The sequence below is a fragment of the Neoarius graeffei genome, chromosome 7 (genome assembly GCF_027579695.1).
Source record: "Neoarius graeffei isolate fNeoGra1 chromosome 7, fNeoGra1.pri, whole genome shotgun sequence".
Classification (NCBI taxonomy): domain Eukaryota; kingdom Metazoa; phylum Chordata; class Actinopteri; order Siluriformes; family Ariidae; genus Neoarius; species Neoarius graeffei.
In genome coordinates this window covers 55951905-55974364 of record NC_083575.1, presented here as the reverse complement: position 1 = coordinate 55974364, position 22460 = coordinate 55951905, and the positions used below count along the sequence as shown (strand labels likewise).

The 22460-nt window shown below is 41.3% G+C and overlaps 1 protein-coding gene across 6 annotated transcripts in view; it reads right to left on the bottom strand.

The window, feature by feature from the left end:
* smap1 (small ArfGAP 1) overlaps positions 1–22460 on the bottom strand; it is a 275166-nt gene that overhangs the window by 118979 nt on the left and 133727 nt on the right. For 3 of the 6 annotated variants that reach the window (XM_060926022.1, XM_060926027.1, XM_060926026.1), the window contains exons 5-6: positions 10223–10294; positions 878–958 (exon numbers count right to left, since the gene is read on the bottom strand). In XM_060926022.1, the coding sequence (XP_060782005.1) occupies positions 878–958; positions 10223–10294 (153 nt within the window). The remainder of the gene's footprint in view (positions 1–877; positions 959–10222; positions 10295–22460) is intronic. The other 3 variants (XM_060926023.1, XM_060926024.1, XM_060926025.1) reach the window with 3 other exon arrangements.

Below are 22460 nucleotides of genomic sequence, written 5' to 3'. Positions count from 1 at the left end.
TTCCCCCCCTCAGCTCATTTAGGCTACATCCACACGACAACGGCAACGAGATTTTATTTAAAAAAATATCGCGTCCACATGGGCAACGGATCAGTAAAATATCAGGTACATATGGCAATGCAACGCTTGCTGAAAACGATGCAATACACATGCCACACCTCTACGTGCGCTGTAAGACGGTCCCATCGGAGACACCAGAACAATAGAAGTAGGACGCATGCGCATAAACCCCTTCTACCCGGCGTGAAGCACTCACAGGAACAAACACACAACAAGATGACGGCTGCGACTACGCGAGGAAATCGTGCCTTCTGTGTGTACAAATTAGTTTTATTAGTGTGCATAGTTTTATATAACTTAATTTTCTTATTGTGTGTGAAGATTTTGAAAAGCAGTCTTATCCAATAAAAAAAAAGAAATTCAAGAAATGGTTCAGTTACTTGTTTATTTAAAAGAAAAGCTGTATACAAAAGTGAATGCAATGCAGTGGTTCATACAAAACAGCGAGTGCGCTGCCTGTTCTAGTCGTGTGGTTGTGACGTCATCATAAACAAATCCGTTCTACTCATCCAGATGACTTCGCAACGGCGCCGTTGCCAGATTTTTCCACTCTGGAACCCGTTCTCAAAAAATATCGTTGTGGGGCACCCAAAACGCCGGTGCCGTGTGGACGCCAGGCCGAAACGATAAACAATTTTACCATATTCACCTGAATCCGTTGCCGTGTGGACAGGGCCTTAGACACTCCGGCAAAAAGCATCATCTTGATCATTAATCCCATTTCACTTTAGCACGCTTGCCGTGTGCTTTTGGCTGTCGTTTAAGCAACAATGGCATATGACAGAGGCTTAAAGCCACCAAATGAGTGATAAATTACCTTGTCAAAGACTGTGGGCTTGTTCCCTTTATCTGTTTCCTTTTCTTTCTTCTTCTCTTCCTTCTTCTTCTCCCTCTCCTTCTGTCACGACAAGGAGATAGAAGGAAACAGAGGGCGTTAGGGATAGATGCATTGAGACCTTCATCTGATCATACTTACTGTCTGTCTCACACACACACACACACACACACACACACACACACACACACACACGAGAGAGATACACAAACAGGTTGAAAAATGCTACAGTTTTTACAGGTGTCCAGAGGGGATAAAAGACGGTCAGATAAAGCCCAAACTAATTTCCGACTAAATTAAACCTTATTAAAGCTTTGACAGCTTGAGTGCAGGTTGTTCTCCATTTTTAAAGATAAGGGTGGGGTTTTTTTAGATGGTCATTAAAGTCTGTTGCTCTAATGGGAGTTGACTGGGCACATAAATAGGCTGTCCAGCAGAGTTATGATGACTAACATCAGGCTTATGCAGAGCTCCTGTTGCCACTCAACTATTACAGACTCACTGAATTCTCCAAACCAGATTTAAACGCCCCCCCGCCAAAAAAAAAAAAAGCCAGGTAATGGCCCAACATCATGCTGGAAGGCTCTTTTGTTCTGAAAATAAGCAGGAGAGTGGGTGGTTCAATCTGAAATATGTCACAAGACTAAAACTGTATCCGCCACTTGAAGCACTTTATGAGCACTTCGATTACTCCATGCATACTGACAGAGCTGCACCATCGATTGCGTCTACACAGAGCACTCACGCACAAAATAAACCTCACAACAGCCGGGGCTCGAAATGCACACATTTCAAACCACAGATGCAGCAAACAACTCCTTTAATAGTCTATCCATCTGTTAACTGAATTAAGACATTACATGTAAAACCAACTACTTTGGTCATGTCAATCTTTATAATCGCTGATTTTGTCCAATAGCAACTTCAGCATTACCTGCAAAAAAAAGTTCGTTTCCTAATACATGTCAATTTGATCCATCATCCGTGCAAGTCTTAAACACGTAGAAAGAAAAGCTAAAGTAGTAAAGCAAAGATGCTTTCAAACAATTAAATGGATTTTTTTTTTTAATTCCGAAACAGCAGTAAACTGTAATAAAGTCAGCATTTTGTGTGACAACCCTGTGCTTTTTAAAAATGCATCAATACTCTCAAGTCGTTATTTTCCATTTTCTCAGGAAATTTTTCAAAGCATCTTGGAGAATCTGCAACAGTTCTCCCGGAGATTTTGAGCATCACGCTTGCTTAGGCTTTTGCAGGTAAAATCTGACAGCCTTCATTATAGTGGGATTTTTTTTTTTTTGGTCTGAAAAGTAGTTTTATTACATAATTTATTACTTTCTTTCCTGACATACAAACACTTTTCCATAAGATTACACCATTTTGTTTGGAAAAGTAAAAGCCATAGAATAAACATCCATGACAGAGCACCAGCTCTGTACAGGTCAATTTCCTTTATAAACCACACGTGCTAGAATAGAAACACATGAAATCACATTGTATTTTGGAAATCATTTTTCTCATCATTTTTTTCCTCTTCTATATTCAGAACCTAAAGCTTTGTTTCCAGATTATCTGGATTCATTCAATTTTACATATTTATTACCGTCACTAATCAGATATAGTCATATTACAGAAGAACTTTCCAAAATGTTGAGGGTTGGATTTACATTCGTCATTATCTAGTATAAAATCTAACATTGCCTTATGGGTTGTTTTACAATCAGGGTACGCAAGCTAAAAATCACATTTAACACTTATCTTCAATATCAAAAGGCTTGACTAAATCAACTTGGTTGTTTATTGTAGCCCTGTGATAGCTCTATTTACCATGCAAAAACAAATTGGTGATAACGTTATTTTTGGTGAATGTATGGCAATATATGTCATATTTAGCAAAATTACTCGTGTCATTTAGAAAAAGTGCTTTTTTGACCACAGGTAGCTCCAAAAGGGATGCACTTAAATCATTCTTTATACCATAAAACATATATTTGGTTCCATATCATTGGAAACATAGTTAAGTTTTAATGTTGAATGCCAGTAAGTTTTCAGACTATTTTGATCAAATTAGTATGTAATTGTGTCAAAAAAAAAGTCCTCTCCGAGACAGCTAATTTTTCAATATAAAATAACATATCTAAAATGATTATTTTCATCCTAAAATGTGGTCAAGATATTGGGACACAAATATTAGAGACAACTAACACAAAGCCTACAGCCTTATATTTAAAAGCGCTATGGAAGTAGTGGATTCTGAATTGTCAAAAAAAAAAAAGTCCTCTCCGAGAATCACTTCATTTGTTTCTCCCAGCCCTGCTTAAAGCGACACTTAATCTTGTTATAATACAAACTATTACACATGCCTATGTTCATATGCATATTAATTTCCAAAAGTGCAGATTTGATAGTTTTTTTTTTTTTATTTGAATTTTGGACCCCTGTGACACAAACTTTGTACCCCGATTGTAAAACAACCCTTATAACAGTCACCCATCACCCAGATGAGGATGGGTTTCTTTTGAGTCTGGTTCTTCTCAAAGTTTCTTCCTTGTGTCATCTGAGGGAATTTTTCCTCGCCACAGTCACCACAAGCTTACTCATCGGAGATAAACAAACTTAGTAGGGAATAAAATTAGGTCATATGTTTAAAGTCTTTATTTTTCTCTAAAGCTGCTTTGCAACAATGTCTGTTATTAAAAGCGCTTATACAAACAAGACGGCATGGTCATCACTATCCCCCATCACGAGCATCTGATGAAGACCTCTTAACATTTACACCCTTATATGCCCATTGCTTTAACAGACTTATGATGTAAGTGCTATGACACCTTCATAAAACGCTACCCAGCTTTTTTCAGTAATATGAGCACGCAAAGTTTCATTGATGTAGCAGATGTAATTTTTGAGAAAACTTGTCCAGATCAGGTCCACTTGTACAATGTCCAGTAACGAAAATCAAGGGGCGTAACTCTGAAAATTATTTCTTGTAAATGATTTTCAAACTCAACTTAAAATCATGAATAGTAATATGAGCACACACAGTTTCACTGATGTAGCTCCTGAGAAAACTTGTCCAGATTGAAACGGACGGATGGAAGGATACTATTCCTATATTCCCCTGCGCACTTCGTGGTGGGGGATAATAAACTGACCACTTATTTGAACTTGCATAAAATGGAAATGCTTTTGTGGTATACTTCCATATATTCTTCGCAAATTAAGCTGGAAATCTTTAGAATGTCTTCAGAGACATCAGGAGAGAGGAATCTGCACTTGTGCATTAATAATGCATATATATTAAGTGTGCAATAATAAACACACAAAGAGGAAGAGAAACTGCTTTTAAACACATTGCTCTGGAGTGGAGTTGGAAAAACTACATAACAGCAACAACAAGGCCTTCGCTCAGGTTTGCTACACTTGAGTGCTTGCAAATTTGAGTCTACATATGAAGTTTCATAGTTTATATTTCAGTGACCAAGTTCAACAAGTATCCTTGGACTTAATTTTAAATTAGAACTTTAAGTAAACAGGTTTTCTGTTTCTCTATCAGTACTGAAAAGTTTTCTGGACAGTTTTCAGTCCTGCACACATATAGCAGCTGAAAGAATAAATACAGAACAGATAACGATGCCATGTTTCTTATGTTGCTATGTACAGCTATCATTTTTTAATTCTCTCTCTTCCCATCTGCCAGCAATCACAAATCAAATTGTGACTGATTCATTGCTGCATCATCATTACATACAAAATGATGCAGTGTCATCAGTCTACTCTCCTCACACACTTCTTCACATTAAGACATCTCCCAGGATTTTGTGTATGTATGTATGTATGTATGTATGTATGCGTGGGGGGGTGGGATCCATGTCATCCTCAAGCTCGGGTCCTCTACCAGAGGCCTGGGAGTTTGAGGGTTCTGTGCAGTATCTTCGATGTTCCTAGGACTGCGCTCTTCTGGACTGAGGCTTCAGATGTTGTTCCTGGGATTTGCTGGAGCCACTCTCCCAGTTTGGGGGTTACTGTCCCAAGTGCCCCCACTACCACGGGGACCACGCAACCCTTGACCTTCCACATCCGTTCCAGCTGCTCTTTCAACCCTTGATACTTCTCAAGTTTCTCATGTTCCTTCTTCCTGATGTTGGCGTCAGCTGGGATCGCCACATCTATCACCACCACCCTCTTCTGCTCTTTGTCCATCACCACTATGTCCGGTTGGTTAGCCAGGATCTGTTTGTCAGTCTGGAAGCTGAAGTCCCACAGAACCTTGGCCCTGTTGTTCTCAGCCACCTTCTGTGGTATGGCCCATTGGGACTTGGGTACTTCTATTCCATACTGGTTGCAGATGTTCCTGTATACTATCCCAGCCACTTGGTTGTGCCTCTCCATGTACGCTGATCCAGTTAGCATCTTACACCCTGCTACTATGTGCTGGACTGTTTCAGGGGCTTCTTTGCACAGTCTGCATCTTGGGTCTGATCTACTCTGGTAGATCCTGGCCTCTATGGCTCTTGTGCTTATGGCCTGTTCTTGTGCTGCCATGATTAGTGCCTCTGTGCTGTCTGTCAGTCCTGCATTATCCAGCCACTGGTAGGATTTCTTGATATCAGCCACTTCCTCTATCTGACGGTGGTACATACCATGTAGGGGTTTGTCTCTCCAGGTTGTCTGTTCCTCCTCCTCCTCTGCACTCTCATCAGAGTTCTGCTGCCTGAGACATTCACTTAGCAGTTCATCCTTTGGGGCCATCTTTCTGATGTATTCTCGGATTTTCGATGTTTCATCCTGGACCGTGGTCTTGATGCTCACTAGCCCTCGGCCTCCCTCTTTCCGCTTAGTGTATAGTCTCAGGGCGCTGGACTTGGGGTGGAACCCTCCATGCATGGTGAGGAGCTTTCTAGTCTTGATATCTGTGGCTTCTATCTCCTCCTTTGGCCAGTTTATGATGCCAGCGGGGTATCTGATGACTGGTAGTGCGTACATGTTGATGGCTCGGACCTTGTTCTTACCATTCAGCTGACTTTTCAGGACCTGCCTTACTCTCTGGAGGTATTTGGCTGTGGTTGACTTCCTTGTGGCCTCTTCATGGTTTCCATTAGCCTGTGGGATGCCAAGGTACTTGTAGCTGTCTTGGATATCACCTATGTTGCCCTCTGGTAGGTCAATCCCCTCAGTCCGGATCATCTTGCCTCTCTTTGAGACCATCCGGCCACACTTGTCCAATCCGAATGACATCCCTATGTCATCGCTGTAGATCCGGGTGGTGTGGATCAGCGAGTCTATTTCTCGCTCGTTCAGCAGGTGGCTGATTGTTGCCCCACTACGGAATCGGTACCCGTAGCCGCTCTTCGTGATGATCTGACTGAGGGGGTTCAGGCCTATGGGCCTATGCAGAACAGCAGTGGTGATAGCACATCTCCTTGGTATATGCCGCACTTGATGTTGACTTGGGCAATGGGTTTTGAGTTGGCCTCTAGGGTTGTCTTCCACATTTCCATTGAGTTCTGGATGAAGGTCCTTAGGTTCCTGTTGATCTTATACAGTTCCAGACATTCCAGTATCCATGTGTGTGGCACTGAGTCGTAGGCTTTCTTGTAGTCAATCCAGGCAGTGCACAGGTTGGTCTGTCTCTTCTTACAGTCTCGGGCGACTGTTCCCTCAGCAGCTGGTTCATCTGTGCTGCAGTTAGCTTCTTCAGCCAGATGGTGCTGTCCAGCTCTTCATCTTTGACACTCTTTCTTGGATGTCTGCCATTGAGATGGTTACTGGTTCTTGTTCTGGGAGGTTGCTGTGGTCAGCTCTTAGGTCCACTAACCATTGGGCATCGGTGTTGTTTATTCTCCTGGCCTCTCCCTCCTCCATCTCTTCAACCGGGTGGCCAGAGCTGTTAGTCGCTGTTTGGCAGTTTCGATGGAGAGTGAGTTGTACTTCCTTTATTCACCATGTTCCCTTTCTGTAGTTCAGCTAGCTGGCTAACTTCTCTCCGTGCTGCCTTTATCTTGGCCTCTAATCGTCTCTTCCATGGTGGATACTGTTTGTTATGTCCCGAGCCCACGCTTGTGTCCAAGCGTCTCCATGATTACTGTTGCTGTACTGTGTATCAGCTTGTTGGTCTCAGTGATGGTTCTTGTGGAGATTGTCTTCAGAGCAGCATTCACATCTACTAGTAGATCTTCTGAAGGTACTTGGCAACTCAGCTTCGGTATTCGTCGGGGGCTCCAGGTTTCCAGTTGGGTCACGATCTTCCTTCTCAGGTCAGCAGCTCTTGTGTTGAGGCTGTTAGGTGTTGGGGCTTGGTACCCAATCTCTGGTTGTGGGGATGATGACATCTCCCCGCTGACCTGTCTTCCTGGCTCCCCCTTGCCGTAGCATCGTTGTTGTATTTCATTAATCTCTAGTTGTGATTACGGATGTTGCTAACAGCTAATAGCTGTTTCTTTGTTAGCCTTGATTGTGGGTTTCGAAGTATCCAATGGTCCCACATTCGCTACATGTATCCCCTCTCTCTGGGACTGCTTGTATAGTAGCATTCCAGCAACTCCGTATTTTCTGTCCTCGTCCATCGATGTCTTGTTCCAGTAGCCCATTTCTCATCAGTTTGCCCTGGTTCCCTAGCAACTGACGCAGACCTTGTTGAGCCGGTATGTCTTCACTCATTCCTGAGGTAGGCCGATATATCATGAGGGGTCTTGCCTAAGGACCCTTACTGGATGATGTTTTGCCCCGACCGGGATTCGAACCCCGATCTCCTGCGTCGTAGTCAGTGAGCATTACCACTGTACTATCCAGCTGATAATATATATATATATATATATATATATAGTGTGTGTATATATATATATATATACACATACACACATATATATATAGTGTGTGTATATATATATATATATATATATATTATCAGCTGGATAGTACAGTGGTAATGCTCACTGACTACGACGCAGGAGATCGGGGTTCGAATCCCGGTATATATATATATATATATATATATATATATATAGTGTGTGTGTGTGTATATATATATATATATATATACACACACACATACACATATATATATATACACACACACACACACAAGACCCGTCCCCAATCTACCTCTGACCTGTTTGAATCTGGCCTTTACACAAACTCTTCCATTGCATTTGTCTCCTACTCTTTCTCTCTCTCTCTCTGTATTAAGAGCCTCTTCAGGCAAGATGGACTGAGTGGCTGTGATACAGACTGTTTATTCCCACGGACAGCATACTCTCTGCACTTTAAATGGACAGTTGCGCTGTCAGTAACATTTCTGTAACTATGGCTCATGTTTCTGATGGATGAATAGCTTGATGACGTCTGAGGTACAACTATTTAAAAAGGAGAAAACTCTCAGAGATCATCTATTTAGGTCTTCGGACGCTGCAGCTCTTTTCTATTCAAAAAGCTGTCAGCTAAAATTCTACAGTACAGGGGGGAAAAGAAATTACTGAATAATAACCTACATGTGGTATATTACAACCCCAGTTCCAAAAAAGGTGGGACATGGTGGAAAACAAAAACAATGATAATTTGCAAAATCATGGAAACCCTATATTTCATTGAAAATAGTACAAAGACATCAAATGTTGAAACTGAGAAATTTTACTGTTTTTTTGAAAAATATATGCTCGTTTTGAATTTGATGTCAGCAACATGTTTCAAAAAAAGTTGGGACAGGGGCATGTTTACCACTGTGTTGCATCACCTCTACTTTTAACAACACTAAATGTCTGGGAACCGAAACCAACAATTGCTGTAGTTTTGAAGGATAAACATCCCATTCTTGCCAGATATATAAATTTCAGTTGTTCAACAGTTCAGGGTCTCCTTTGTTGTATTTTGCACTTCATAATGCACCAAATGTTTTAAACGGGGAGACAGGTCTGGACTGCAGGCAGGCCAGTTTAGCACCCAGACTCTTACTACAGAGCCATGCAGTTTTAATACGTGCAGGAAGCGGTTTGGCATTGTCTTGCTGAAAGAACAAAGGCCTTCCCTGAAAAAGATTGTCTGGATTGCAAATAAAATCTCAGTTTCAATATTTGTCCCAACTTTTTTGGAATTGGGGTTGTACAGTGCAGCTCAAAGTGAGATGAAACAATATAAAAAGGACAACAATGAAGATTTAAGAAATGGATAAGGTCAAAGTATCAAGAATCTTTAACTGAAGTTAATAAATAAATAAAACTCCTGTTATACCACAGGAACTTGGTAACGATTTCAATTGTTTATTTGTTGAAGGAACGACATGTCGTACTTGTTACCCATTTACAATTCCATTCAGAGTGAAGGTCTGCAAAACAAATTATTACTGACACGATAGTCCATTTGTTCCCTCATTTTGATGAAGTTAATCAGAGAAATAGTGTATCTTGGTACTGAATAAATGTAAAGTTCTCCTCCTTAGACTTTCGAGTGGCAGAAAACCTGACTATTACAAAGCCCTGACCCTGCACACTCCTTCCAGAAAAAAATAATACATTTCTCCTTACAGGAAAAGGCCACCATATCAACAGTGACATGTTTCTCATTGCTCGATAAAAGCACATTTTATATGTTTGGTATTATGTTTCGATTACATACGGCATGTGCCAGACAAATCCCTGTGCACGAGCTGTTACTATGGAGACGATCACATATTAGAATCAGAGCATTAATATACAGTAAGCCTGTAGTTTGTCTTCTAGTATCAGAACTACGCTGTTACTCGTATCGTGGTATAATAAAACAGAATCGAAAGAGAAGCCGATCTAAAAATGTTTTAATTGCTAATTGACGATCCTCAGTTCTGACACATGCATGCTAGGACAAGCATTGGGACGATTTTTGAGTTTCTGTTTTTGGAGATTAGTGCTATTTTGGATTTCGCTGCAGAGAATACGCAGCTCGACATGAATATTCAGTTCAGTGCTCTTGCTTGTGCATCCTGCTGTATTCTTTCCAAGTTCTTTTTGACTGAACCTTTGAAAAGCATAATGGAATAATACAAGCATAAGAAAGGCTCAGACTCTTAACTATAGCTGTGCTGAGGAAAAAAAAAAAAAAAGCTATATAAAAAAAAAAAAACACACACTGGCTCAAGGGTCCTGGAAACAGACTACAAAAGATAAACTGAATATTGACTCGTCAAGTCCCTCTGCATCCTGATGGAAAGAGTATTATGGCATCTAGTTTCCTTTTACAATAACAAATTACAAAACCTTGGGCCTGTGATCCTCAGCATTTAACATATGAAACTCAACAGCACGCACAGCAAAAACATAGCACAGCACACGGCACCCAGCCAGGAGCACACTACTGTACCTCCAGTTTGTTTTTCTCGGCTGCTTGTGAAGAGGGAGAGGATGCCAAGGGCAAAGCAGCATCAGAAGACTTCTGCAGAGAAGCAAGAAGGAGACAGACACACAAAGAGAAAGACAAAATTAACAGGGTGGGCAGGGGCAAATAAAACGCGTAGGAGTTTGAGACCGAGAGAAGCGGGAAGAAAAGCGTGAAAGGAATGAAGAGACAAGAGTACAAGCATTTGTTGAGCAACTGCAATTACTGAGCAGGAGGGAAATATACTGGACATGCACCATTTCAGTTCTTGGTCTATACAAGCCTGTGTGTACACACATTCACACAAAGACAGAAACCGTCAATGCAATGAAAGTAAAATAAACCAAGAACAACCGTGACCTTCTGCTCACTTACGTATGGCAGATTCTACCGTAACTGGATCCATTAACCACTTGCCCACAAAATAAGAAATTTTTCTTGTCTTTTTTTCAGTGAGGTAATATTTTCAAGATTGAAAATATGGTATTTGGTCTTCTAAAACAGCACGTCATTTAAAAATACACTGAGTATATCAAAAGATTTTTAAAGAATAAAGTTCTATTTCTTTGACATATCTGACAGACATAACTCCCATTTTAAAAATCCCTTTCATTATCCCTGTTGCTATCGTCAGTGAATTTCTGTCAGATGACCTGACGATAGACTCAGCCATTATGGATCTTTGGTAGTTATCGTGTGGAAGCAGGCTTTATCATTTTTGGGTGTCAACAGATAGAGTTGAAATAGATTAACAGCGAAAAAACTATTTCGTTCACGAGAGAAGCCCACAGTTATTTTTAAAAAAATGCTATCGTCAGTCTGTCAGTCAAATGCACCTGACGATAGCAAAATTCAAGCCCTCACCACGCACATGTTGACTGACGCAAAGAGGAAATTCTACTGTGCATGATTTTTGTGACAGCAGACATTTACTTCCGGGCAAGACTTGGAGTTCTGACAGCTAGATTTCATCAAATAAATCAAGGTAAGATTTTCAGTCAGCTATCCTGACGATAGAAATGTTTGACGATAGAAACATTGAGAATATATTTGTGCATTCATATTTTAATTTTTCTGGAGGAACACTATCATAAGTTGAGATAAATCAGAGCCACTTGCGACCCTTTCAGCCGACAGGCCATTTCAATGTGTTATTTCCCCGCGAAAGTGACACAGTCGTGTCTATCGTCACTGTTCTGACAATTATTGTTGATATTTCAATTTTGAAAATAAATTTTATCTTTATTTCAATATTTTATTTTATTATTTGGTTCTAGTGATGAGGTATTTAATATTATTACTAAATTTGTCAGATTAATAATGTAAGAAACAGTTTTGTTGCTATTGTCATCTAGAGTGTCTGTCAGAATATGATGGTAGACGTTAGTTTGTCTGTCAGGTTTTGATGATAGAAACCGATGTGTTTCTATTGTCATTTAGCATGTCTGTCATGTCAGGCTTTTATTAATTAGTTACCAGGACTACTGTCCTAAAATTTACTGTGAATGTCCAAGACCCCAAATGCTACTAGAAAAACTTAATAGAATGATCAAAATAATCAATTCAGCAATTTAAGGAGATGGGACTTAACTGGCCTCTGTTATGGTAGAATCTGCCTCATCCCCTCGCTCATATCAGAACGCAAGCAATCAAAGGAATGAGACACTTATTATGAATGTTGACTTCAACAAATAATTAACCCTGAAACAAGTAAGTAAAGAGCAGTGTCTCTTCCCAGGGATTTCACATAGCATCCTGGTAAACTGTCATTTTGAAATAGCATCAAAATCCACCCTGTTTCGTAAATACATTCAGTCGGTAAACAGGAAGTCGATGTGCGACAGACCCGAAAATGGTCTACACGGTATAGAACCCTGAGCTGAAGTTTGGTACCAAGTGACTATGATTTGTGGTTGCTGAGAAAAAGGGTGTTTCGGACGGACGGAAATACAGAGAGACAGAGGTAAACCAGTACACCCCCCCTCCTTTGGAGTGGGGGTATAACTATCAACTGGTTATACTACATGGATACGAGTGTCTCACTGGGAAATACACCACTCGTATTTTTCATCTGAACTACATTTGGGACATCAAGAATGGAAACCACGACATATTTCTCAAGATGTCACTCGTGAGGAAATCAATGAAGTGTTTTGAAAAATTTGGGCACTTTTTGTTCATGTCTAACGTAAAAAGAAAAAAAAAATCACACATTAGCTTGAAGATATGAAGTTTATCTTCTCGTGTTGAAAAACTTGCATGTTTCATACGAAATACTGTACACCGCTGACTGATCGATCATTCATTCATACATACATTATTTCCCAGCTGGGAGGTCCGTATGGTGAAATACCATGACCGAGGTCTTGAAAGTACTGAGCGAGGCCCTCTGGGCTGAGGTCAGTATTCAAGGCCGAGGTCAGGGTATTTCACCATACGGACTGACCTTAAAGGAACAGTCCACCATACTTCCATAATGAAATATGCTCTTACCTGAATTGAGACGAGCTGCTCCGTACCTCTCCGAGCTTTGCGCGACCTCCCAGTCAGTCAGACGCAGTCAGACGCGCTGTCACTCCTGTTAGCAATGTAGCTAGGCTCAGTATGGCCAACGGTATTTTTTGGGGCTGTAGTTAGATGCGACCAAACTCTTCCGCGTTTTTCCTGTTTACATAGGTTTATATGACCAGTGATATGAAACAAGTTCAGTTACACAATGCGCTTCGGCAGCGCATTGATACGGAGCTCAGATATCAATGCGCTGCCGAAGCGCGCAGAAGGTGTTAGTACGCCTGTCATTATAGTGCGGACTTTCCATAGCATAGAAAATCGCTACGTTTCAATTTGTGTAACTGAACTTGTTTCATATCACTGGTCATATAAACCTATGTAAACAGGAAAAACGCGGAAGAGTTTGGTCGCATCTAACTACAGCCCCAAAAATACCGTTGGCCATGCTGAGCCTAGCTACATTGCTAACAGGAGTGACAGCGCGTCTGACTGCGTCTGACTGACTGGGAGGTCGCGCAAAGCTCGGAGAGGTACGGAGCAGCTCGTCTCAATTCAGATAAGAGCATATTTCATTGTGGAAGTACTGTGGACTGTTCCTTTAAGCTGGTAAATAATATATATTTTTTTTCTTTACCAAATTCTAACAGAAAACGAGAGCGCCCAAAAGGGAAAACTGAGCCGAGCTGCCATTTTGAATCCTAATTTACGGCTGTAATGCAAATTGGTTCCTCCTCAGTATACAAGTGCACTTTCATGGCAGGAGAAAAAAAAACACCTACATTTCACCGCCTATGTAGTCCCCTATTTATACAAATAGGAGTCATTCAAGATTCAGCCATGTTTTTGCTCAGCATTAGCAACAGTTAGAGGTTTTTAGCTTTCTCCTGAAATGTTATCTTATTTTTTCTTCCTCAGGGTAGTAAAACTCGCTTTCGCTGTGAACACTGTCATTATCGCTATCCATGCTGTAAAATTAATGCTATTCTCCTGAGAAATGCTGGCAAAAATTTATAAGATTTTTGATAATCTTATAAATAAATCTTATTTATAAAAAAAAAAAAAAAGTTGACAAAAAAAAATGCTACCATGTTCTTTGTTGTTGTTAGCGAGCGAGTCGCCAGAGGTCCGTAACCGGGGTCCGTGCCGTAGGATACAGACCTGCCCGCCAGCCAATCAATCAGAGTGTAGGATTTGGACTGCGAAAAAAATAATTTCCGATATTTCACTCCAATGAGGTCACTCCCAGTGTTTTCCTGCTGACGAGACCCATGTTGTCAAAATGGCAGGTCAAAGTTAAAATTCTTTTGATTAATTTGCATTTTTTTTGTGGATGTGTCCATATAAAATATAAAGATCACCACACGGTGGCACAAAGATATGAAGTTTATCTTCTCGTGCTGAAAATGTTTCACTCATTTGCTTTGCTCAGTCGTGAATAATATTCACCATTCGAAGATAAACTTCATCTTCGTGCCACTATGTAATATCCTCTACATACACCCTTCATGCTGTACAGATTTTCCTCCCTAGTGCATCTTGCTGGTAAGCGTCCCCTTTGGAAAATATCCATTAGTCTGTTATCTAGAATCTGTGAGCTGCGATGCACACTGGTATCTGTCTTGCTGTTTGTTTGGGGTGTCTTCCTGTACTGTACTATGGCCAGATAAATGGTCAGCTCCTTTTACTGAGCCCCACAGAGTCTTTTTCCATTACGTGAGCAAACAAGTAGGGTTGGATGAGCGCCAAGCATTTCACTGTACCTCCATATGTTCACCCAGGTGATGGAACAAAAGGGAATGAAAAGAGAAGAGCTACTGCAGAGAGCGAGCTTGGGCCAGAAAAAGAAAAGGACATTACAGCCTACGAAGATTGGCATTCTTACAGGGTTGTGTTTCCTGTACCATGATGGAGGTTAGCACTGAACTAATATGGTATGATGCATCATTAAACGAACATCCGAAATACAACAGTTTCTCAAATCTGTCGTACTTTGTAGGCTTTGCCGAATACATTTTAGTAAAGGATCTTTGCAAAGTTTGGGGAAACTTTACTGAATAATACATCGGGTTAAATTTACTTCAATCAAAAAGTATGTGCAAACTGCTGCTTCTTTTTTGGTGTAAAATCCACGAGTTATTTTTTTCTAGCGTGCCGACTTTGGCAAACGCAGGTCTGTAGTGGCTCAGTCGGAGAGGCAGGTGCGCCCGACACCCCACCATGGTCGACCTACTTTCTCACTTAGAGACATGGGTGCAGAACCCACTCAGGCATTCTTTTCATCTTTTTCACAACAAAAGCTCTTAGTGATTAATATTTGAGCCATTAAAGTGCTTTAAAGATTTCTGTTGTCTCTTTTGATACATATCTGTAATGAAGACTAATTTGAGAACACTCAATCATCTTATACCTAGAAATAAAATCATCATCTTTCAGCTGCTCCTGTTAGCCGTCACCTTCCTGATGCAAACCCCCCCCAACCTATCCAGGCTTGAGACAGGCACCAAGTATGCACCGGCTTATAATAGCATTCGTGAACGTTTGGTAAAATTATGGTTTTGGGAAACACCTTCATCGTAACTGCATGGTTCCAACTATGCAAGTTGCTCTCGTAGTTAGCAACTTTGCTTTTGGGAAATGCACGCCAGGTGGTTTTTGAGCATCTTGGATTAGATTAGATAAAACTTTATTGATCCCTTTGGGAAGGTTCCCTCAGGGAAATTAAGATTCCAGCAGCATCATTACAGATAAACAGAGAAAAATAGAGGAAAACTTCTAGATAAATTAAAATAAATTACGTATTTAAGAGTACTACTGCACTCAAAAATAAAAGGTGCCAGATAAAGTTTCTCGAACGGGTGTCGCAGAGGAAACATTTATGGTTCTGTCAATAACCATTCTCGACTCCCTAAACAACCAGAACATCAAGGATGTAGTCGCTCATCTGGCCTGCCATCAAAACAACCATGACCACCAAAACCTCAAACAGAACTGAAATGCGACAACGTGAGAGAGGACCAACCTCCACGACAAATTGTTTTCAACAGGAAAATCAAGAAAGGATTAAAATTTTGTTTCCCAAGGGAAGATCTACCCAAAACATCTAATCAGGACTTAATTTGCATGATAAATGAAAGGAGATACAATTATAGGTCAGGAAAAAAAAAAAATTAAGTTGACCCAATTGCTAAATTTGCTAGCAAAAAATTGACAATACAGTGACAATTTCGTGCGGAAGGTTTAGTTCTTTCAAATAAAACAATCAGAACTGAAGTCCACTGAGAATTGAGGGAGGAGACCCAAGTTAACTGAAAAGAAACAAAGTTGTAAAGAAATTGTTTCCAACAAGAAAAACAACAACGACCGACCAAGCTTTGTTCTTCAAGGAAAGATCTACCCAAAACAACGATCAGAACCAAAATTGGACAATAAATGAAAGAGGAGATAAAATTCTAGTGAGAAGCCTGGAAAATTCATTAATTTGGCCTAATTACTAATTCATTAGCAAAAAAAATGACAAACAACCACCAAGTTTTGTGCAGTGATGAGTTCTTTCAAACAAAACGGCTGGAACAGAAATCTGCGGAGAACTGATGGAGGAGATAGGATTTAACTGAACTGTGGACGACGGACGGACGCCACGCCAATAGTTCATTGGCCTTCTAAGCCAACAATACAGTATAAGACCACGGGACTATTTTTGAGCTGTCTCTCAAATTAATAATCCTTTCCCACCACAAAGTCTGTCCATCCGTCCGTCCCAACCGACTGTTTGTGCTGGTGTGAGAGATGATAAAAACAAAATTCATTCCTTCACTCACTGCACCAACACAAATGCACCAATTGAAATACTTTACTGGAAAGCAAAAACCCCTTCAGGCACAATCACATTTAAGAATGTAATGTAGTGTCAAGCCAAGGCAAATGAAGCTGTGCTGTAAGCCAGTATCTCACTGGGCTGCGACAGCCTGCGACTAGTTGGAGACACAATTGCGATAAAATATGCGAATTCAGTTCTCGCACTTCAGCCAGTATCTCACTTCACGGAAACTGACTTGAGAAGGGTTCGTGACGGCTTTGCGACACCAGCGACGCATTTGCGGCCATTTGGAGAGAAATTCTCTCGCACGAATTTTTTGAACATGTTCGAAATTTCAGCGACGAAGGAGCGACACTTTGCGACTCGTGCGAGGAAATTGAGAAGCCCCGCGAATGTTTCAAGACACTTTTGAAACTCTCTCGCGAATGACGTTCGCAATTTGTCGCAAGCTGTGCTTCCTGAATTCCACTGAATGGTAGTCAACTCAAAATACAAAAGGCTTTTTTTTTGGGGGGGGGGGGGGGGGGGGTGAGAAAAGAAAGCAAGAATAAACATTCCACAGGGGAAATTAAGAGTAAAAGACCACCCATTCTTCTACTTCGTTTGATCAGAGAAGTGGCGCTGTCAGCTGCAAGGGTCCACAGAGACGGAGTAAAACATGCAGGTCGATGATGACCCTGGTTAGTGTGTAGCTGTCCAGACTGGGCCATTACCTGCTGATGGATCCTGCTCATAATCCACCTTTATTGGGTTAGCATCAGCACTATGCTACGCTACTGCATTAAAGATCCAATAACAGATATGCTGCAAAACTTCTCCCTTTTCCACTGCACCTTTCAGTAAGGCCTCTATCCGGGGAAATAAGCAGCAAAGTGCCCACTAGAGAAGACGGAGGCAGACCAGTCAATATGCAGGGACAGCTATCATTGGAGAAGCGCCGAGGGCGAAGCACATCATCTCGATCTTAATGCAATCTGGGAAGCAACAAAAGGCCTCACGTAATTGGGCTCCCATTTTCTGATCAGAGCCGCGAGGGGCCAGAGGTGCCTGGCTCTCTGCTAGGGCGAGTAATAGAGAGCGTTCCCATCAACACTAGACAATGCAGCCCAGTCAATGCTGGACGGCTGGATAGGAACCAGATGACAGGGTCGGAGGAGTCCGAGGCCAGTCCATCAGCAAGAAAGCCAATTACTAAGTGAAGAGCAAATCTATATTCTTATTATACGTGTCCAGAGCTTATACATAAAGCAATCTCAAGCAAAACCCAATACAACATGAAGTCTTTATCTTGGTTATAGAAATCAATTTTTAATCCTTTTTCTTGGTATAGTGTCATCAGTAATTCCCCGGTCATGTATGAGGACTGCAAAAGTTTCCCTCGCAAGGTCTGCCAGCTTCTTTTCAAAACTCCTGTTATGCAGCGCTCAAGCTAGATTAACAAAAGGTTTCATATCAGCATGACACGTCCTCTGGAGACTCATTATTTGTGATGTTCGATTCGATCAAAGTAATGGGAAAAAAAAAAAAAAAGATAAAAGCCAAGTTATGAAAACAAGGATGGAGGCTGATGGTTAATATCCTGGTACACAGATTTGCCAAGGCTTTGCTCGCTGGCTGTACACAGACATTTAAAATGGCACAAACCAAAACCGCAACAGCATGACATCATTGCAGTGGCGTTTAATATAAGATTCTATTCTTCTACAAAAGTTGACATTTATTTCCTACTGATGGTGGCATACTGGAGGATGAGATGGGTTGAAATGGAGGTGAAAAGAGCAGAGGCGGTTCCAGTAAAGTGAAAGCTCCTGGCAGCGCTGAATGCCTGCACTCCATCTTGTGTAAGATGCATCCTTACACATCCAGCACAACACTGAGCAGGGGTTTTGGTTTTCTTCCCCCAAAAGACACTCTGCCTCTCCTGCGGCTTCATTTCACGCCTGGTTTTCTTGTCCTAATCACATCAGTACTGCAACATGACGGTGAGAACTAAGTGAGAGCTCAGGATACCAACAACTAATGACGAGAAGTCACCGATGTCGGCTATTCTCTACCAAACAGGCTCTGAAGCTCAAGACTGGCAACACGTGTGCAGAGGTTTAGGACTGATACAGAGGACTGCATTCACATAAGATAAACCATCAATAGCAAGAGCCTTCAGACAGCCTTTGTGTTCTCCAACAAAGATCAAACTTGTTCAAATAATTTACACTTCTAATGGGTAGAGAAGCAGCTTTGAGACCAAAAGGCTGCTGGTTTGATTCCCAGGAGCAGCAGGAATAGCTGAAGTGCCCTTGAGCAAGGCACCGAACTCCCCACTGCTCCCCAGGCTGCTCTGGGTACATGTTGTACGTCGCTTTGGATAAGAGCGTCTGCTAAATGCCATTCATGTAATTGTTAATCACCATAATAATTCATAAAGCACAAATAAAGCAATAACAGTTTCTCCCCGTTTTTGGCCACCTGCCAATTTCCCCCATCATACAGCTACCACCAACCGGAGAGAGGAAGGTTAAACACGTGCTTCCTGCAAAACAAGTGAAGCCAGCTAGCTACAGCTTTTCAAACTGCTGCCTCACAGGGCAGCGCAACATTGAGAAAAACGCCAACTGCTTTCTTCCGCATACATGAGCTCACCGACGCCCACGATGAGCTAGTGTCGCTCTGATTGGGGTGACGACACAAGAACATGCCATCCCGCCCACTCAGAGCATGGCTGATTTTGCTTTGTAATAATAATCACTAATAAATGAATGCAGCAACTATATGGAATCAATTTTGTGCCAAAATGTTCATACAATACTTTTGAAATATCAAGGCAAGGCAAGTTTATTTGTATAGCGCATTTCATACACACAGGCAATTCAATGTGCTTCACAAAAAATAAAAGCATAAGAACAGTAACAAAGAATTAAAGTAAAAGTGAAATCATTCAAATCCAAAATTAAAAAGAAAGAATTAAAGTAAAATCATTAAAATCAAAATTAAAAGAAATTATGTTAAAGGAAATTAATTACACTTTAGGTAAAAATTAATCAAGTGAAAGCATCTGAAAACAGCTTTGTCTTGAGCCTGGATTTAAAACTAACAACAGTAGGAGCATTTTTGATCTCATCTGGAAGTTGGTTCCAAAGCTTAGCAGCATAGCAACTAAAGGCTGCTTCACCACACTTCGTTTTGACAGCTGGTATTACTAGCAAGTTTTTCTCCTGTGATCTTATGCCGCTTTTCCACTACAAACGCGGCTGAGTCGGGCTGAGCCGTGCCGTGCTGAGTCGGGCTGAGCGGGGCTGTTGGAGTTGCATTTCGACTACAACCGCGCTGAACCGTGCTGGCTGGAAGTGGGTGGACACATTGGGTGGAGTTAGCGAAAGTGGGTGGACGTCAGGTGATGTCGTTAAGCAGCGCAAACAGTGACATCAGTGATCTTTTAAGCGGTAGTCTCACGACCCGGATAGTAAACAATAAACATGGAGGACATGGAGTCGTTAGTGTTGCTGGTCTTGGTGCTGTGGCTTGTTGTCACCGACAACGCCAACAGATACTGGCAAGAGCGTATAGATGAGGCGAGGCGCATAAGGCTTCAGAAATTCTCGTAATTCTTCTCCTTCCGGGTTTACAGTGTTTACAGATCCCAGCGTGCTCGCGGGGCGTGTGTGGGCATGTGAGGACACTCCTCCTCACCAATCAGTGCACAGGGGAGTGTCTGCTCACGCCCCCAGCCTCACTCGGCACGGTTTGGCTCGCTTCAGCCCCACTCCAAAACGGTGCGAGTTTTAGGGGCTAAGCAGGGCTGAAGCGAGCTGAGTCGTGCTGGTTTTTGGTAGTCGAAACGCGAGCCGTGTCGGGCTGAAGTGAGCTGAAGCGAGCTGAAAAAGGGTAGTGGAAAAGGGCCATTAGAGACCTAGTTGGTGCATATAATTGAAACATATCCAGTAGGTAGCTGGGTCCCATCCCATTTAATGTTTTAAATAGAAGAAGTAGTGCTTTAAAGTCAATTCTATAGCTCACTGGGAGCCAGTGCAGAGACCTTAGGATTGGAGTGATATGGACTACCCTTTTTGTTCTTGTAAGAACCCTTGCTGCTGCATTTTGGATTAGTTCAAGCTCTTTGATGGTCTTTTTTGGAAGACCTGTGAAAAGGCTATTGCAGTAATCAACCCTACTGGAGATGAAAGCATGAATAAGTTTTTCTAGATCATGCTTTGACATGAGACCCCTGAGTTTAGAAATGTTTTTAGGTGATAGAATGCAGACTTTTTTACCACTTTCATATGACTGTTGAAGTTCAGTCAATAAGGACACCAAAGTTTTTGACAGTATCCTTTGCTTTAAGTCCCTTAGTTTCAAGAACAGTGGCAATCCTAAGCCTTTCCTCCTTTTTGCCAAATATAATTACTTCAGTTTTATCTGCGTTCAGCTGAAGAAAATTGTGAGACATCCATTTGTTAATTTAGTCAATGCATCTATGAAGAGACTCAAGAGGGGCATAGTCATTAGGTGACATAGCTAAGTAAAGCTGAGTGTCATCTGCATAGCTATGGAAGTTTATTGAGTTAAACAACATCAAACAAAAACGACAAATCAAAATACACACACAAAAAAAGTCAATTTTTTTTTTAGACTGGCAAACAAATTATTCGTGTAATTGTGCAAAATATCGGTCTATTACTCTTCAGAAACCTTTTATTTTTGTTCCGCGTCTTTCTCAGTTTTATTTGATGTAATTTATTTTGGTTGCGATTCCAGCTTTCTCGTTTGCGCTCCCTGACTTTCTGCTTGCAGTTTTGGCACAAACTTCACGTGTGGGCGGGCTGTCCAGGAACGCATTCCCACTGGCTAACTTGCGTTTGACTGACAGCTACGCTCAGCCATTCCCTACTCGGATTCTGGCGGACTGTTTGACGAGTGACCGATCCATTGACGGTAAACGAGGATCGAGTGGACTTCAGTGGCGACTATAATACTGAATTAATTCAACAAAGTGTAAATTCAATATCATAGTCGCCACTGAAGTCCACTCGATCCTCATTTACCGTCAATGGATCGGTCACTCGTCAAACAGTCCGCCAGAATCCGAGTAGGGAATGGCTGAGCGTAGCTGTCAGTCAAACACAAGTTAGCCAATGGGAATGCGTTCCTGGACAGCCCACCCACACGTGAAGTTTGTGCCAAAACTGCAAGCAGAAAGTCAGGGAGCGCAAACGAGAAAGCTGGAATCGCAACCAAAATAAATTACGGCAAACAAAACTGAGAAAGACGCGGAACAAAAAAGGTTTCTGAACAGTAATAGACTGATATTTTGCACGATTACACAAATAATTTTTTTGCCAGTCTAAAAAAATTGACTTTTTTTTGTATTTTGATTTGTCGTTTTTGTTTGATATTTCAAAAGTATTGTATGAATATTTTGGCACAAAATTGATTCCATACAACTATGAATGCAGATTAAGAATTTCATCTTAGTCTTTATGTTGTAAACAAAAACAAATTAAAACAATCAATCTCCAGGAATAAACAGGCATAAGAGATGTTTAAAAAAACAAAACGACAATAAAATTGTCACTTGCATGTGTTGAACACTTCAACGACGTTTCAAATGACAAAGCTCACAGATGTTTAGTGTCAATTATCCTCCACTGCGAACAGATGCGGCGCCATCACTTACGTTCTACTTCTCATCCTTACTAGTTCTCTCGCTCTCTCTTCCATATCAACCACAGTGTAATGCACCTTTTAGCAGATAAAGTTACTTTAAATAATTAATTTGCATATCAAAAGACACTGCAGCACAGGTGCATGAGGCAGACTTGGAGTCACACTGACTAAAGGCAGCACTTTAATCCTACTGAGGAACAAAATTTTTTCCTCTCGCTCCATTTGTTTTTTCCTGGT